The following is a 19,305-nucleotide window of genomic DNA, read 5'->3' as shown; positions in this document are numbered from 1 at the left end:
TTCGTCGTTCCTCGCCGTTTAACCGTATGAATATGACGATGATTTTTTTTCCATTTCTTTCTCTCTCTCTCTCTCTCTCTCTGCCTCTGCACAGTACATCACAAAAATTGGATGCATTGAGGCTTGTTTGGTTAGAATAGAAAGTAAATGTTTTTTTTCTTCTGAATGATGAAAAAAATTCTGTTGTCGAAAAGGAGGCAATATAATGGAAAACATACCGTTGGAGTTTACATGCAACTTGTTCAGCAGCGTGCTGTCGATTCTCTACATTCAAGTGTGTGTGTGTGTGTCATATGAAGCTGGTTTTTCCTCTGACAACGCTTTAAGTGGTTAGTCAAAGCCATTGTGATGCATGTCGTATACCCTGTATAAGTTGAAACTGAACATGAATAATGTTGCTGTTTTTTCTCTCCCACTCTCTCCTTTTTTCCCTCCCCTTCATTCACATAAATAACTGTTAAACAACAATAATACCTCAAAACTATTCTGCATGGTTGAATTGCATTCACAACGAATGAAATACGAACGAAATGAAGCAGTTTAATAAGCTTCACAGGTTGAAACTTTGATCAATATCAATTTGCAAATGTGGTTTTAAATGCAACCACCTTGGTATACCATACACAGAAACTAATGACGGTGGCAAAGGAGTTGTATCCAGTTTTTCATGCAAAATTATTGCATAAAACACAATGTAATATTTATAAATTAAATCAAAAACCTGATACTTAAATTATGTTTATTCAATTATCGATAAGTAGCAGTGAATTAAAGCCACCACGATCGGTTTTCATTCAGGAAAAATTAATATTTTATAGAATGCATAAGAAAATTTTGAAAAAATTTCCAAAACAGTTTCATTTGAAAAAAGAGTTAAGTTCTATCGAAACATAATATTAGTTATATTAGTTGGTGCAGTGTCAAAACCTTTTTTTTCTTATTACACATAGCAATTGACACAGAAATTGGATCGAGTTGTTTGCATCACTGATTTTATGTTTAAAGTCGATTTGAATACAAATTCATGGCAAAAAGATATATGACAGCGGCAAAAGATTCCGATCCTATTATGGGCATCGTATAAGTATTGTGGTGCGATGCGATATGTGCCAAAGACAAAGGATTCAGCTCAAACGACAGAAAATGGACCACCACAGAATATTTGCACTTTAAAGGCATAATATGTGTCCGTCGTTTTTGTCGTCGTTGTTTTTTTTTCCTCCATACTTCATCAATGCATTGGATGACGCAAAAGCAACCGATTCGTTGTTATTCCTTAGAAACCTTAGCTGTGTCGTTGCATGCACATACCGAAATTAGAGTACATGGCATCGATGTGTGTCAATATGCATTTACCATTCAAGAGCGGGTAATTAAAAGTCAGTGATTCGATATTGAATGATTTGGCAACTGCATAAATTATAGAGCTCATAAATATTAGGCGCTTGTCAATGTGTCGTGCGGTGCTTATTTGAATTTATTCGGGATTGACACATCTGCATATTTTTCCTACGTCCCATAAAACTCGGTTCGTGTGATGTTCATCACTTAAAGGTGTACACGCTGCGCCACGTATGCATCTTTCTCTCTCACACACTCTCTTTTGCTTTTGTTAACGCTTTCTTTCCCTGCTCCTCGCTCTCTTGTCCTTGTAAAATTGATGAGCTTGGCAAAATTTCGATTTTATCATCAGCATCGACATCGTTGTCTGATGAAGTGGGACATTCATAAAATTCTAATGCCAAGCAATAGGCCGTTTTATGTTCACCGCAGCTATTGAGTTCCATAGAATAGCAGTGGTTTTCATATTTTCAATCTTGCTTGCTTTGCATTTCAAATGTGGCATTTTTGCTGAAACAAAGAAAAACCGAAAACATGTGTTGATATTATCATATTATTGCTTACTGCATCATTTGACCATGCATCGTATCATTCGGTCGAAATCTTGATCATAACTTCATTTTCAAACAACCAATTCATTTAGAGTCTTTCTTTTTATTGGCATCAATCATCGGTTTTCGTCGAGTAGCGGCGATTCCATTTTCTATTTTTTTACTTCTTTGTTATTCCGTTCTTCCAACTTTTTCTCTCTCTTTTTTTTAATCAATTAAGTAATGGGTAATGGTTTGTTGTTGACTTAGGAAACGAAATGAGAAAGTTTATGGTGTGCGCGCGTGCCCCAAAAACCGTAGAAATTTTCTTTCATTGTCATTGTTGTTGTTGATAGCAATGGCAATAGCGACTGCGGTGGTGGATGTGGCAGTGAATGAGCGAATACACAAAAACGATCAAGAGGAAGAAAAATATTATTCTGCTCGATAGAAAAAAAAATTAATTGAAAAACTTTTGTGTGTGAGTGAATGGTTGTATTTTTTTTCTTTGCTTCAATGCAGCATTTCTACTCTCACATCATCTCGATGACTTAGCCTAATATTTTGCTTCTGATAGTCAATTCGTTGAATGCGTGCATTGTAGCAACTGCAAACACTGTCGACAACTGAATCGTATTAAGCGCTCTGAAAACAACAAAGCATCGCTGAAATGTGATTTTTCTATTTCTCTCTCTCTCTCTCTCTCTCACTATTTGTGCCATTGCCTCCGTATTTTTCGGATAAAAATGCGAACCGATAGCTTATGTGCGATTTAAAAATTCAAAAGAACCGTCGCGCATGTTCATTTTTTTCTCATGTGGCCGTGTCTCCCGTTGCCATATTTTCAAGTTGAACGGAGAAGGGAAAAAAAAACCAGCTGATGAAGATAAAAATCGACAGAAAATGTGCAATAAAATGAATGGTGAACAAACGCTACCGCTAGTGCTGTCGACGCCGTGCTATCGAATGCAATGGAAATGCTTACATGTGAGCCATATGGATAAGCGATTGTAAGGTACATACACATGATGCCGATGTTTTAAAGGGCGAACGAGTACAGAAGACAACGATGACTACGACTGCGACTACGACTACGACTACGAATAATAACATTTTAACTGCTCCATTCAGCATTTGTCCGTATCAAAGAAAGAAAAATGTGTCAAGAGAAATGTTAATAGACTTATCACATGATTGTGATAAAACTGGGGCAACTATTGAATGCACGAGGGAAAAAAATTGAATGGCATTTAAGAGTACAATTTTGCAGAAAATCGCGCTATCTTTTTTCAAACAGCCATTCACACACACAATGCACAAATCATGGAATCGCAAATGCAAGTTGGGGTTTGGGGAATGACACTGGCGAGGAGGGAAAACAAGAGCAAGTGGAAAATCGGAATTGAAAAGCGTTTATCTTTTCATTGAGATTCATTAGGCTTCGACACGGAAAATTAATAACACCGAGTTTTCCTGTGTGTGAGATAAAGCGAATAAATGGTGGAATAAAGGGCTTCTGAATCAACTCATACACACATTCACTCACTTCAAGGTAATGAGAGTATATGAGTTGTATCCAAATGAAGTGTTTATAAAGACACTTACCGTCACACATTTACCGAACGAATGCTATATAATTGAAACAGGAAAATGGTTTTGGAAACCACAATTTTTTTTTTCAAATTCATAACATGGATGTTTAATAGGTCATTTTCAACGTTGCGATGAACGTGAAGATATTCCATGAATCACTGAATGCTTTTGCATTTCTTTTGTTCTTTTCGTATGATTTTCATACTTTATTCGCCGTTTAAAACCTTGCTTATGTTATGCAACTCGTTCACGCATCCCGATTGCTTTGCCTCACTCTATCCAAAAAAGAAACGAAGCCGTTTTTCTTGTCATTTGTTTTACAGTATTTGCAAGTAAATTGATGTTGATACGTTCGAAGGAACGAATCGGTGTGTCCCGTTTGCGTTTGACGTTCGTATTTTCGATGAAGCGCGCGTGCTTTTTCAAAAACCGTTCACCGTCATTGTTCGATCCAATCCCTTGACCGTTTAGTTGTTGAGTCTTGTTGTAGATGCTGCTTGTTGATTGTTGTTGGTGGTACTGCTGCTGGCCCATTTTCCTCATAATTGTTAGCTTAATAACGCATTGAGCACGACTGATGTGTACAATGTGCACATTGTACATTCACTCCACGTACCAAAACCGGACCATTATTAATCGAATTCTTCACTTTGCCAAGCTTTTGTTTCGTTTATTTTCTACACCACTTCGGTCGTATTTTTTAATTTCCTCTTGAAAACCCAGAAAAATGCCAGCAAAATACAACGATTTATTTTCGAATTGAATTGAATGGAGTTATCCAGTCGATTCTCTTGAGAGTATTATCGTCGTTGTCGTCGCAGTTGTTGTTTTGATGTGGGATATATTGGACCAAGTTCTACATCGAAGCGATTTCAAGAAAATACATTGTAACTCATTTTAGCGTCGAGTCTTCTTCCGCTCGGACGCAGCGAAAAATGTACCTCAACCAAAGTTGAATAGAGTTGTTGCACGTCGAACTTATTTTTGAGCCATTTTCAGATGCAAACACAAACATAAACACAGAAGAAAAAACGAGATGGCGGGCGGTGTCAAGATTTATGTACATTGTATTCACATGCAATTCATTTCGGACGGGATGAGCTTCAATATTTTTTATTCACACTCCACAACCAACGCGTGCTGCATTTAGTTTTTACAGAAAATTATAAAAATTAATCAATTTCAAAGTTTTCGTCCCATTTCTGTTCACTCTCACAATCGAGCACAAGCTAAAACTTACCTTTTGCCATTACCGATACTCGTCCGTATCAAATCGTCAACCATGAACTTTCCAACTTTAAAAACAACTGTCGGGAAAATGTGGAGAAAACAAATCAAAAGAAAACGAAACCGTGTCCATTTTAAAACTTTCAAATTTAAATTAATAGTTTTTCTGTATTTATTTATTCGATAATTAAACTTATTCATAAATATCCTTTTGTAAATCTTTAATTATTTCCATCATAATAATAATAAGTAGGTTTTATGTACACGTCTCTTTAGGTCTTCTGTTTTTTTATTTTTGGTTTTTGTTGTTTTATTCATTTTGTAGTACTTTGAGTGTATGTATGTTTTCTTTGTTTTTGTTGTTGTTGTTGTTGTTTTGTTTTCAATTATATACTCGCTGTTTCCATTTGGAGATAATCCAATACAACAGTCAATGTGTTTATTTTGCTTTCATTCTAATCTCTTTTCCGAATTATTAATTATTCATTTATTTAAACTATGCTTAATCTAAGGTTCTTGTTCTCCTGTTTCTTACAGCTTCTTCTTTGATTACTTATTTTTTTTCTCTTACTTGGATTACATTTTCTCGCCCTTTTTCTTACTTTTTCGACATTTTTTTTTCTTTTTGTTGTTGTTGCTCATTTGTTGTATTTGAATTGGAAATAAATAAAATTTATCTAAACAGTAGATGAATTGCTAGTACACGGATATAGAGTTGTGTTGCAATTTTTTGGGTTTTGGTTGTTGATGTATTTCGTATATAATATTTATATACAAGTTTTTTTTTCGTAAATGTGTATCAATTGATTTGGTTCGCATAAATTTTTGTCAACATTATGTAGTGAATGCAACTGTAAGCGTTCATAATGTATTTAAATGGCAGTTGATAGTTTTACACAGTAATTGATCGTGTCAACGATATAAGAGAATGTGTGTGTGTGTGCCTAAACAGCAACGGAGACGGTGGCAGTAGAAGTGGCAGTGTACGTTATATGTTTGTGTTGAATTTTCGTTGATGTTATATTGTGTTTTGTAAAAAAAAAAGCATTCTTTTCCAACTCAGCAACTCCGTTCAATGACTTTGCTCAATCACCTTTTCACACAGTATGTTTATCTGCATATAGATTGATAGGTACGTTCATTTTAATTTGAAAGGCGGATTCTTAGTAATGGTTGCGCTTTTCTCTATTCCATCTACCAGAGCAAAACTTCGTGTGTATGCGTTGGTATACAAACGGATGTATCCTTTTTCAATTTCTGTGCATTCACTTAGCCTTTGCATTTGGCTGCTTTCGTACACAATATTTCGCAGTCATCGGTACGGTGCAGTATGCAATGTTTTTGAGTCATTATGCATGCATAAAATGGAGAGAGAGAGAGAGAGAGAGAGAGAGAAAAGACAGGGAAAAAATTAATCATACATTTTTGGAGAGAGAGGACACTTTTCTTTACTCTCTGTTTTGTATCTCTTTCTTTCGATCTTCATCCGATTTTTCGCTTCGGTTCGCTTCTTTGGCTTTATTCACTCAAACTGTATGCATGTGTGTGTGTGTGTGTGTGTCTCGATCCCGTTTTCGGTCTCTTTTCAACAAGTTTATTGTTAGGCATTACAGTACCGTCGCTAGTTTGTATCCTGGATGAAAATGGCTTCCATTATCTCTAGCTAACGAGAAAGTGAACCAGAGCCACAGCCAGATGCAACTGCAGGTCAGCACATATTCTCATACAAACTTCGTTTCGTATAAATTCTCATTACACGGGAATTGATTTTCCTCAGCTATTTTATGCATATACATATAGTACGAACTCATGTATATATGTATTGGTCTTCAAAAATACTTGGTACTTTTTTCCTCACTCTTATTTCTCATACATTAGGCGATTTCTTCTTCTTTTTATTTCTACTCTCTGCCGTTGGTCCATTTTGTTTTTTTCTTTTTCTTTCGTTCGCTGAAAATACCGTTCAAAACTTTTTGGAGAAGTTCCGTAGAAAATTTTAAGATTTATAGAAAAAGTTCTTCAATGTTGGACGACAAGAGAAGAAGACATGCAAACATTTATGTTTGTGCGAACAACGGAGCAGTTTTGGGATCAATAGCTCGCTTCGCTTAGCCCTCTCTTTCACTTTTTCACTTCTTGGTCATACTTTGCCCACCCGTGTCGCTCTCCGTACCTCTCTCTATGCGTCTTTCATTCATTCGATCGACGAATTGTCTAAAAAGAATATATACGTGAGTCGGCTCTTGTGAACGTACCTATAGATTTATTTTTTTTACTTCATTTTGTCATGCTGCACACTGATTCGTGTACTCCGCACCACTGCAATCACTCATTCTCTCCCTATCTTCAATACTTTGTGTGTAAAAATCGACATACTTAGCTGCCATTTTTAATACTATGTAATAATTTTTGTTGTTGTTGTTGTTGTTGTTGTTGTTGTTGTTGTTCGTGTATCTTGTTTCCCAATCGATCGGTCAGCATTATTAATACAAAGGTTGCTTCAAAACTTTCGAGTGTTCTTTTTGCTCATCGTCTTCGTCGTCGTCTGCTTGTGTACTGTTACATTGGTGTACTCATTCCTTGTAAATGAAACGGTTGCCACTTTTGAGTTCAATATTTCGTAGGATTTTATTTTCGGATTGGAAAAAAAGGTGTATCGATTGTCGTTTTGCTTTGGCACACACATATTATGTGCTAGTTTTGAAGTCTTTAAGCAGCCCATTGTGTTGTGAAAAGTTCAATAGACTTGTTCAAGCTTCAAAATTGTATTTTATATTGATGGTATAATCCCATAGAAAATGATTGAAATGAAAGTGGAAAAATGACACATGATCTCCATCGAATAGCAACAACAACAGTTACCAAATCTTAGTATCGCATTTTATGGTCTTTCGTGCGACAAGCTCTTATATCAGTAGAAAACTTTTATACTTTAATCTATCAAAAGCAGTTATAGGCTTCACAAAGTAATGCCGAAATTGATTAGACTTTTGGAACACTTTCGAAGAAGCAACCAATGCAAAATCTTTCGAACACAAGCCCATCGCTTTGGGAAGTAAGTCATAGTGTTTGTGTTTGTGTGTCTTGAATAAAGTTTACCTAAAAATTGTCTTTATAATACAAAATACATACAATTGTTTGTTTTTTGATTGAGTATCGTTTGTCTTAGGTTGATATTGAATTATGAATCGCAAATATCGGGCCATTTTGAAGTATATAAATGTTTTATGTATTTTGAAGAAATTCTGTTAGTTTTTTTTTCTCTTTAAATCCCTTAAGTATTATAATATAATTTTTTTTTATTTAACTTAGTAAATTAGATTATTTTTTGTTGTAGCGTTTCATTAAATTCAATCTTGGGTTTTTAGTCAAACCTCGTTCTTTTTGGAGATGGGTTTTTTTGTTTAATTTTCTGTGTGTGTGTGTGTGTGTGTGTGTGTGTGTCTGTTATCTTTTATATCGTACATATACAGATATCTACTATCAGAGATTAAATTTAACGATTGTTCAAACCAATCATATTTACAAATATATGACTTGCCAGCATTATACATTTGTCTTTAAATACGCCGTTTATTGCTGACAACACGTAGGTATATGTGGAATACAATCAACATGAATACCACCTCGACTTCGTATGACATCTATCGAGACCAAATACAAGATGATTCTAATAAGCACTGGCAGCCCCTGATTCACATTATTGATGTATCGTTTTCCTTTTGCAAACTGTTTTCCTTTCATTTCATCCCATGAATTTGGTTGAAGTGAAGAGAGAAGAAAACTGATGAGCGGCGAACATACACAAAAGATGAATGCCAATAGCTCTGAGAAAGGAGAGATTTGTGCTAATCGAAAGTCGCCGAAGTAAAAAAAATGAAAAAGAGACGAAATTGGAATAGCTACGCTCCCTAAATTGTTATTTGAATATTGAATTGCAGTCGTTGCTCAATTTTTTTTCCTTCTTCTATTCCATCTCCTCCTCCTCGTCCGTATGTATGTATGTGTGTTTGTGTATTCATTCGTTCGTTTGCATAAAAAAAATTCCACATTTAGATTTATATCAAATGAATTCCGCAATGCAAGAGTGCTCCAGCAAATTTTGCCGTTTTCAAATATTTCAAGTGAGCTCAATGTTGGACGAACAAAATGAAATACTGCTCAAACAATTTTTGAAGACATGAACGCTATCAATTACATAACGGCAAATGTAAGTTTTCCGTAATCGTTTGTTCCCTTTTATGTTCCGTTGTCGTTGTCGTCGTCATCTTTGATGCAGCAGAGAACCAGCGAACGGACGAAAAAAGGACGAAGCACTTGCGAATAGGTCCTTTTAAGAAATGAAACCAATTGCACTTAAAGTGCTCAAATGTTTGTACTATGCAAAAGAAGAAGCACCAGAAGAGGCAGCAGAAAAAAAACGCGAAACATTCAATCAAATCAAATTTTTAAATTCTCTTCGCTTGATTTTTTTTTTTGTCGTTCTTTCAATTTTCTCCCAAGAGAAACGACCAATATGTTTATACGCTGTCTATCCGCCGAAAATACACTACAATATATATTCACGCTTATTGGACGCCCAATTGAATATATATTCTAGTGTATATTCGGTGTATTCTTCAGCGTGGAACATATTGAATCAATGAATGCATTCATGGCCATCAGAGGGCGCCTGAATAAGTTTCAATATGTTTCACGCTGAAGAATACGCCGAAAATACCTTAGAATATATATTGAATTCGGCGTCCAATAAGCGTGAATATATATTGTAGTGTATTTTCGGCGGATAGACAGCGTATAAACATAATGGCCGTTTCTCTTGGGCTGTTAATCTTTGCTATTTTTCGTTCAAACAATGGCAAATGAAACTAGTAATATTGTTCGACAAAAGTTATTCGTGTGTGTGTTTGTCTACCGAAAATCGCTTGTACCTTCTTTCATATGGTTCATGTTATACCTTCGTCGCCGTTACATTTGATTGAATAAACTTTTTTTTTCTGTTCGCTCTGATTTCAACGATGTGAAACACTTGAATTTTTCCATTCAATTGCCGCATACAGATCGAAATATTTGGGGTGCCAGTGTATAGGCTTTGGTTTGATTTACGAACTTTCGCGAATTTGGTCGTCGATGTTTCTGTTTTTTTTTGTTCTCTCTCTTTCACCTGTTTCTTTTTGTAGCGATTGTTACGAAAACTACTTTTAATTCCGTTTGCGTCCAAACAATTTGGAAAACGGTTAAATTTGTGTCTTTTGTCAAATTCCAATCGTTACAGCTTAGTTTGCACATTTACTTCGTTTGCATTTTATTTTGCTCACATGTACACAGGCCATTCTTAATTCGATTAAATAGACCATACCGAATTTTTTTTTACTTTGTGTGAGGAGATGTGTTTTATATTCAAATTCCATCATCTCCATAACTCGCTATAAACACCAACTATCGCAACCGAAAAAAGCAGTTGCTTATAGATCAAATTAAGACTTGTAAAATCCATTTTGTTTCTTTTAATTCATTAGAAATCACATTGATCATCAACAGATTTTATATTATTTTTAAATATTTAAATCATTTTATTTTCAATGAAACTATGCACATCGTATGTGTGCGTCTTTTTGACGCATTCAAATGCATTTCTGTTTCTTTAAGAAATTTTCGTTGAAAAACGTTTGCTACAATATCGAGAACTGCATTTATTGCATTGTTAATTACACATTCGTCGTCGAATATCCACTAAATGTTGCAAAATATTGCACCGTCACATCAAACATAAAATCGCTGCGGAGCGCATTTCAATTGAATTACCGTGCAGTGTTTGTTTTTATTTTTCGTCTGAATTCACGTTCCTTGTCGAATGCATTGAGCGCTTGATAGTATTTTTTACTTCTTTCGTTTTGTTTTGTTTTTAATTAAATTGTATCTATGATTCATTAATAGTTATGGTATTAATATAGAGAACAGACAGAGAACGTCAAAAGAGAGTATTGGATTGAATGTGTTCGTGTATGTTTTTTGTTTGTTTGTTTCATGTTATTGTTATTTTTTGAGTTTGGTTTTTGGTATTGTGTGCGCATATGGAATGTGTCTTTGCCACTTCACTATACGAATAAACATTTTAAATATCGTTAGATGTTTTATGTATTTATATATGCTGGAGAATTGGATTTAAAAAAAAATATTTGTGTTCACAGAGCCGTATCACCGACTCTGTGTGTTTCCTATAGTCATACCGTGCTTTCACGCTTTACCATTAAGGGTGTTTCTACGGTGACTTCGTCATCAACTAAGGCGGCCGGTATGCAGTGTCTTGCCGTTCTCGAATTCAAATGATGCATTGCGATTTGCGATGGTGGCGGTGGCGCTGTTTGTAAACCGCTTATTTGAACTTGTGGTATTTGACGAACACTAGCAATTGTTCCACCATACGACGACCAATGATGTGCATTCACTTGTCCAGGATGTCGGGGCAACGTACATGTTGTCATTTGATTCTGGTATGCATTCGGTACAGGACTCTGTGACGAAAAAGAAACAAAGGGAAAAAAGAAAGAAAGAGAGAGAGAGAGAGAGAGAGAGAGAGAGGTTGAGAACGAGAGGGAAAAATCAGCAAACAATTTTCAAAAGAATTTGATGCGATAAATTGACTATAAACATTCTCGCAACTGAATTCAAAAAATTTTCCACACCGACGAGTTGATTGATACGGCTATTTATCCGTTCACAAAGCAGAAATGAGTGAAATACTTGCAGATAACACAGACACACACACACACATACGTGCTCGCTGGCATGTGATGTGATGCGATAAGATACGAACATAAACCATGTATCGTACGATAAGGACTTTATCTGCATTTTTCCCGTTTAAATGCTTCAACTGAGATTGCCTTCAAATCAATTCCAACTTATGTTGTTATTGATGCCACTGCTATGGTTGCCGTTGCCGCTGTTGCAAACGTGCAGCCAGAATGGCACAGCATCTATTAATGAATGAGAGGCATCCACAATTGAATAACGAGTGCCAAATCTGGTTGTCTCAAAAGAAATGATCTGAATTTATCGATCGATCGATCGTTGATGCGACTGAAAACCGAATTTCAACTGCTACGAATATAGTAAAGTGGCAATCCAAATATCAAATGGTTACACCCTAACAGTTATATCAATTGGTAGAGCTTTTGTGAAACCAATTTGCTTAGGCTGAAACTATCAAATTGGGCTTCGAAAATTTGGCAGCTGAGCGACAGTGCAGAAATGACGTGAATACGGTAGCAAACTCTGCTACATAGTCGAGTCAAGCCGACAACCATACACACAGTGTAAATCTGATAAACTAACGAATTGGAATCAACAATGAGAATGAACGACCGTGCACTCTCTCTTTCAATTCGACGCAAAATGTGCACGATGAACACAAGCCGCGCTAGCACACATACATCCAACACCCAACATCAATAGCTAGTGAAAAGCAAACAACAGCAATTCTGGCACGCGAATCACTCCTTCCTGTATGTAGAAAGCAGAGCACATCGATATTTCTATGCCAATCTCTGCGTTCAACATAAATATTGCTTTTTGTTTGTTTTTATTCACTTGCGAAAATTGCGATCGACGTCTCGCGCGTTCTAAATACTTCCATAATACATTGCCATTTGCGTTTTAATGGCCACATTCACGTTATCGACTCGGGTGGGAGAGCCTGTTCACACACAGAGAACCACCCATGACCAATCTACATGCACCAGCACATGCATCAAATATTTGCATTGTGTCCGATTCACATTTTTGATACACCATTAAGTGATGCAGTTACACAACAAACGACTACACCAACAACAATGTTTACTTATTTCCCATTTCCACTCAACGAATTTCTGCATAAAAGTTCATATAATTCGGATCGTGTGTATCATAGCCGCTTTCTCTCTCTCTCCCTCTCTCGCATTTCCTCTAGAATGATTTTTGCCATACGTATGTCTATTGTACGTGTGTGCGTTTACACAAAACTGGAAATGTTACCGTGTTCTCGTTTGAATGGTTTTGCGGCACTAGAGCGCATACCTTGACTGTTGTGGTTGTACCAGCACATTAGCTTACTGAAACATGATTTCAATTACACGGACCACAAAACGTGAATCTCATTGACTTTTTCTATTTTTTTTTACAAAGAAAACCCATGTTTCTGAGCTCCTATTAACAAACTCGTTAGCTCAACAGTCATTACGTAATTTAAATGAAGATTAAATGAAGAGCTTGTACAAATACAAATACAAATACAAATACAAATCGCTCGTCATCGAATGAAGAGCATTTTTCGATCATTTTTTTGAAAACACAGTGAGATGACGATGAGAGAAAAAAGAATGAACGAAAATATTTAGTCACTATGATTAAAAGTTCGAGCTTTCGGTTGAGCACTTTTGTACAAGAGTCTCTTGGCTTTTGTCAGAAGAAATGATAAGTGGGGAAATTTTTGAAGAATATTTACTTTTATACTGGCAACTGGAGTTTACATTGTTTTCGGTTTGTATTGCAATTGCAATTGCAATTGGAAACTTCAAAATTAGTATCGTTCCAGTGAATAATAATGGCAAATTCATCAATCAGAATTTATGTTACAAGGAGCGAGCGAGAGAGAGAGAGAGAGAGAGAGAGAGAGAGACTGGCCGCAGCCGCTCATTTCGTTTTTATGCAACTTTTTGAATGGTTTTCAATAACTTTCAAACAGCGACTTGTTCAAACCGCAGATGAAAATCGAAATGCAAACAGTACGCGTAAAATGAAAGCCGTGTGTAGGAAATTCGAGAGCATCAAGCATCATATTTCGGAATATTTCGCTCTTGCTCATAAATAATGAATCTGTCAATGGTGCACACTTTTACTCCGTTTTCGAGTAGACAATTGTCACAATATTAAAAGTTATTCCCATTTCCATGGCACATCCAGAACCACATTGACGTGAAAGAAAAAAACATCCGAAATAAATTGCTTCCCTTTTGTTTTCGTGCCGTTGTTCCAATGTTTTAAATTTTCCTGTGGTCAATTCTATCACATTCGTTCGCTAACTAGAATTTTCAACACAATTCTGTCGCCGTTTCGCCTCTCCAATGTCCGTTGAGCGTCCCATCATTTTCGCTTAATTTTTTTTTTTCAAGCGTTTCATGATGAATGCAGTAAATAACAACTTAATAAAGTTGTTAGCAGCCAACAAAAAAAAACCACTCCTCGTCATTTCGGGACTTTTCGGCTCGCAATGTGCGACTAACAACTTTCTTTTTGCATTTGCAATAAGTAAAAATCATATATTGTTGAAGGACTTTTGTGCCATTAATTCTCTGCTGAATAGTTTAATTTATTAAACATTTAAATGTTGAGATTTGAGTGGTTGAAATCAAACATTTCCCGTTTTGTCGGTCATTTATTATACGGCCGAATTAAATTTCTGTTCTTTTTTTTCTGTCAATGCGCAAATGGTGCATTTACAAACGAGTCGAGCATTGATTTAACATTGACATTCGACAGCATCATGTACAAGCTCAATGAATGAGTTTTATTCAAATTGCGACAGCATTATTTGCATTCGGTTGCCAGGTACACAAAATATGTGCTCATAAAAAATGATGTAGATTTTCAAGTGGCAATCATCAGCAATGCACGTGGAAAAAAGGATGGGGCGATAATTAAAACAAAAGTGCCACAAATGACAATGTCCGAATCCGTTGAAAATGCATCAACTTGTGTCTGTTCATATCATATGTGTGAGAGAAGCGTAGATGAGCGCTGCAATCAAAGCAAAATATGAAATGCAAAAATTGCATCAACTCGAAGATGTCTACATGAATGAAAGCCTCACTATTACGGCATCGCCAAACAATGACAATATTTTGCATTTTAAATCACAAGCATTTTACTAAAACAATTATTTTCAAAAGCAGACAGATTCACGGAAATTTAAACGGAAATAAAAGTTGCCCGTGCCAAATTTTTTTTTTTTTTGCTCACTCATTCGTTCATTTTTATGTTGCATCGTCGGACTTTTCCATTTAGTTGCTCTTGTTGTGCCAATTGCAGATTTGTGAGAGCTATTTTTTCCTCAATTCGTTTTTCTGCTCATGGTGGTCGTCGTTGTTGTTGTTTTTTTCATTTCTAGAATTTTATTGCGTGTTGCCATCTGTTTTCTATGTGTGACTGTGCATAATATCTCGTGCAGTTATTTTATACTATGTAAACATGCAACGTATGACAATAAACAACAACGATTAACGACAGCCAATGGAATCGCCTGCCTTGAATTATATTATGATATTTGTGATTTCTGTCTCTTCGCACAGAGAGAAACGGAAGAAGCGACGGAGAGAGCGGATTGGAGCAGCATGAACGCGGCATGAACGCGCCAAAAACGTTTTGTATTTTGGAATCAGGCGTGAGAAACACATGTTGTTATTTTGATGGGTGGAAATAATTTTTACCTATTCAATGGAAAAGCTGACATTCCAGCCCAGTCAGCGTGACACTTTAAATTCTGTTTAATGAAAATATAACCGCCGTTGCGCGTGCAACAAACACTATTAGTTTTCTATTTGCGTCTGTACGTTACAAATAATAATCAAATCACGAATAAGCGTTTGGCGTCAAAATTTACATGTAATGCAATTTGTAGAATGAAAAAAAATTCAATTATTGTTCTCTTCTCTTCTTTCCTCCCTCTTTCTCTCTCTCTCCCTCCCTCTCTCTCCCGGTAATTTTAATTCTAATTTTATTATGTACTTAAATATATGTGTCATGCACACGCAATAACGTACAATCGATGCAAAATGCAATTTTATTTATCCAAATGGCCAACGACGGCGACGACAACAACAGCAATGGCAGTAGCACCACCGACTAAAAACAATTCTTTGATTTTATTATCAGAAAAAATGCGGCTGTTGCTGCCATTCTCCCTCTAGCTGAATCAATCATTTTCAGTGGCCATGACAGCCTTAGAGCAAAATAAGTTGCATTTTCAATCACATTGTTGCTGTTTGGAAAAAAAATCCAACAAATCGGGTGAAAAATGTAATTGAGTTTTATCCTGTTTTTTTTTACCATTATAAAAAATCAAAAATAAAAAAACCCAATTAAATCACAAGCCATCGATTTTCTGCGACATTTCATTGAAATTAATAGCTTTCTCTCTAATCAACGTCAACATCGAATGATTCCATTAGTTTTTCTATGTGGTTTGCCATAAGCACAGTACATTGTTGGGTATTGCTCTGAGGCTGCCATCGGGCAGTCACTTGGACATTTCATAATGCACCGCACACACACACACACACATACGCATACACTCACGATTTGCATTCATGTTGAGCAAATTCTACAAGCATAAATGAACACAAAATTGTGTCTATTGTGTGTATGCAGAAGTTTATATTTGCTTATTTTTTTCCCTCTTTGTCTGCATTCCAGCCCGCGCTCGAATCGCGTAACGTATTGGTATATTCTGTTACACATATATGTAGAATTAATTGGTATGTTTTTCTACGTAAAAACGCTTAACAGACGAATAATTTATGCATTTAATGCTACAATTGCTTCTGCCTTTGAATAAACAGTGGCGCTGCTACAATTGTCCGAATGCACGCACTCAAATCTCAAAATGAACACACATACACACAAACAGAGAGTGAATGAAACACGCGGAGCGCGGCAACGATGAAAAAAAAAGTACAGCAGAAAAAAACGATTATGTTGCAACTATATTTGAGACAGGTCATTCGGCTCGGCCGCAAACTTCATTTATATCCATAATTTTTTTTTGTTCGTGCGTTTGTTATTGTCTTCCTCGATTTTTTTCCATTCTATGGCCATTTTATATGGATATAACTTTGTGAGTGTGTGTGTGTGTGTGTGTGTGTGTGTGTGTATGTTGGAATCAGTATGAAAATTTACAACTATTTATGAGTTCATTCACTATCAACATTTATGGAATGTGCGAACTGCAGCAAGAGAGAGAGAAAGCGCGAGAGAAATAGAGAACGAAAAAGAGCCCAGAAATCACATACACACGCACATTCTCAACTGAAATTCATTTGAATATGTCGCCGCATTTTATTTTGCCCACTTCGTTCTTAATCATTCCTGTTGGCTTTTATTTTATTTTAATTTTTTTTTCTCTGTGTTAATGTGGCTATTGGTTGCCAACCAAAGTGGGACACAGAGAGAGACAGTGTGGTAGAACCGACGCACAGAAAAAAAAATCCCTCTTAATATTGTTATCGTATTATTCTCCGGATTAAATTTCTATCTATATTCTACAGTGAGTGCATTTTGCAGGCTTCAATGGCGAATTGATATGCTTAACGCTTGTTTTCACACAGCATGCATTTCATATGGCCCGAGTTTTGTAGAATGCATTACAAAAAAATGAAAACACAATTTTGAGAAAGTTGTGTTCTGCTTATATTCGCTTGCGGATGCCGTGATTGTTTCTAATGGCTATAGAATGTGTGTTAGAGGGACCAACTATAGCAGCAACATATATCACATTTGAATATAAAATAACCGCTGAAATCTGTCAAGCAAATGCTATACCATTTGACATTTTTCAGCGTGAAAAAACGGACGCTGTACGGTAGTCACGTCCTGTTGCGATTTGCATACACATTGTATACTGAGCGATAGAAACCCTCGCATAATTTTTTCTCTCTCTCTCTCTTCTTTTTCAACATATTCATTGAATATTATTCAAGCCGGACGATGCACAATTGCACATACAAGTAAGTTGCTGACCTTTTTTTCTCTGCCATTGATTTCTGAAATGTTTTGCCTGCTATTCATAAATATACACAAGAGCAGCAACACCAATTTTGCCAAACAAAGTACAAATATGCATTCACATACATTTTATATCTTGCGCCATACCTATCGATCCGAAATCTAGCACTCAATGGAATTATTAAAATGTAAAATTTTAATTGAAATAGCAAATTTAATGATTTGGATTAAATCGGAAAATGTTCCATTTGCTAAAGACATACACATTAAGATACACAAACAAAACCACACACTCATCATAAATTCATTTGGATTGAATCAGGGAACTTTTGGGTTCATTGCGTACGCTTATTAGTGTTTTGCAATTTAACCTAATATGCGTTGGATGAAGTATATGTATCTTAATAATGCCCATGTAAAAGACTCATCATTCTACCAAACGTTGTAATGTAAAATTGTGTATTCGATTAAAGGTGCTACATATTTCTTCGGGCTATTTTTTTTCTCTCTATGCATTTAAATCCAATTAGAACATTTTCTTGCATCCAATAAATAGTATTTAGTAAGTTAAGTCTTGCGTAAAATAGCCTCTTTTGCGAAATATTGCATGAAATGTGGAAGTTTATGGAATGCGTGTCGTCTTTCAAATGAATTGTGTTCAAGTTTGAAAAGTGTTGCTCGACTCCTTCATCCTACCCCATGTACCTACCGCTCGTAGTGTTTGCTGGAATATTCGTTGGTATTGTATGCCACCGAGTAAAGGTGTTATAATACTATCTTTTTTATGTTGATTGGTAGCAAGTTGCCGGCTGCAAACTTGCATAAATGATGATAGCGTCAGAAAACAACGAAGTGTAAACGGTATCGAGTTGAAGGACGATAGAAATGGAAAATTCATAAAATGACAAAGAATATGCTGTTTCACGCATCATTATATTTAATGAAGTTGTTCCACTTTCAGCTTCAAAGCTGGAATGGTTGGACTAGTTGTTTCTATTTTGCACATAACTCATAATGAAAATTAGTATTAAGCCCGTTCTAAATCTTTGAACTATTCAACTGTTGAGTTTTTCTACAGTTTCAACATGGTATAGAAAAACTTTTAATATTGTTATGAAAATCAAGTTGTCATTGACTAACATCGAAAGTTTAGGAATAAATTTAAAAAAAAACCACGATTTCGAACTTAAGAGAGTGAGCACGTCTTATTTTTGGAATCTTTTCTTTTGAAAATGGTCGAATAAATGAACGATTTCTTGGTCCTTTTTATGAATTAATCCACTCATTTCGTATTGAGCGAAACGAAGAATACAGTATCAACCCTATAAACTATTCACACAACATTCAGCAAATATTAATTAGTTTATACTCACTATCGATAATGTGGAGCCCATGTTTGCAGACGCTTGACTAGTACTACCATTTCGCAGTGTACAGTAGTTGACTGGCGCGTGGCCCGTATGCATTGGTACACTAGCTGATACATATTGTTGGTTTGGTATTGCATTCACCGCACAACTAACGTTGCTGCTTCCACCACGCTGTGGACTGTTTGTGTCAATCGTTGAAATGTGCTGTCTTCGATGAATATACTCAATCTAGAACCGGGGACATAAAATAAGGTAGGTAAGTATATGTAGTGTGATGATATTAGTTTCATTTTATTTACAGCTATATTCATTGAGTTTGAAAAACTATTGCAACGCTTAAAGTGAAAACTTTAAAGCAATGCAAAACAGATTGAGTGAAATGGTACGAGACGGTAACGGAGACCGACTGAGAAAGTCGGAAAAGTTTGTTGTATATCCAAAAATGGGAGAACGTTTTCGAGTTTTTGCATTTCGAAAATGCT

General features: G+C 35.9%; 1 protein-coding gene across 1 annotated transcript in view; it reads right to left on the bottom strand.

Annotated features, from left to right (window-relative positions):
- Positions 1-10,194: 10,194 nt before the first annotated feature.
- The window catches only part of LOC129579139 (protein turtle), a 197,877-nt gene continuing 188,766 nt past the window's right edge, over positions 10,195-19,305 (bottom strand). Inside the window, exons 16-17 of the mRNA XM_055468813.1 lie at positions 18,827-19,051; positions 10,195-11,206 (exon numbers count right to left, since the gene is read on the bottom strand). Of these exons, the coding sequence (XP_055324788.1) occupies positions 10,916-11,206; positions 18,827-19,051 (516 nt within the window). The 3' untranslated portion in view covers positions 10,195-10,915. The remainder of the gene's footprint in view (positions 11,207-18,826; positions 19,052-19,305) is intronic.

Source organism: Sitodiplosis mosellana, unplaced genomic scaffold (genome assembly GCF_009176505.1).
Source record: "Sitodiplosis mosellana isolate CC-2019 unplaced genomic scaffold, AAFC_SMos_1.0 Smas_scaffold_6226, whole genome shotgun sequence".
NCBI lineage: Eukaryota > Metazoa > Arthropoda > Insecta > Diptera > Cecidomyiidae > Sitodiplosis > Sitodiplosis mosellana.
Note: the sequence above shows the minus strand (reverse complement) of the source record. Positions and strands in the feature narration are given on the sequence as shown.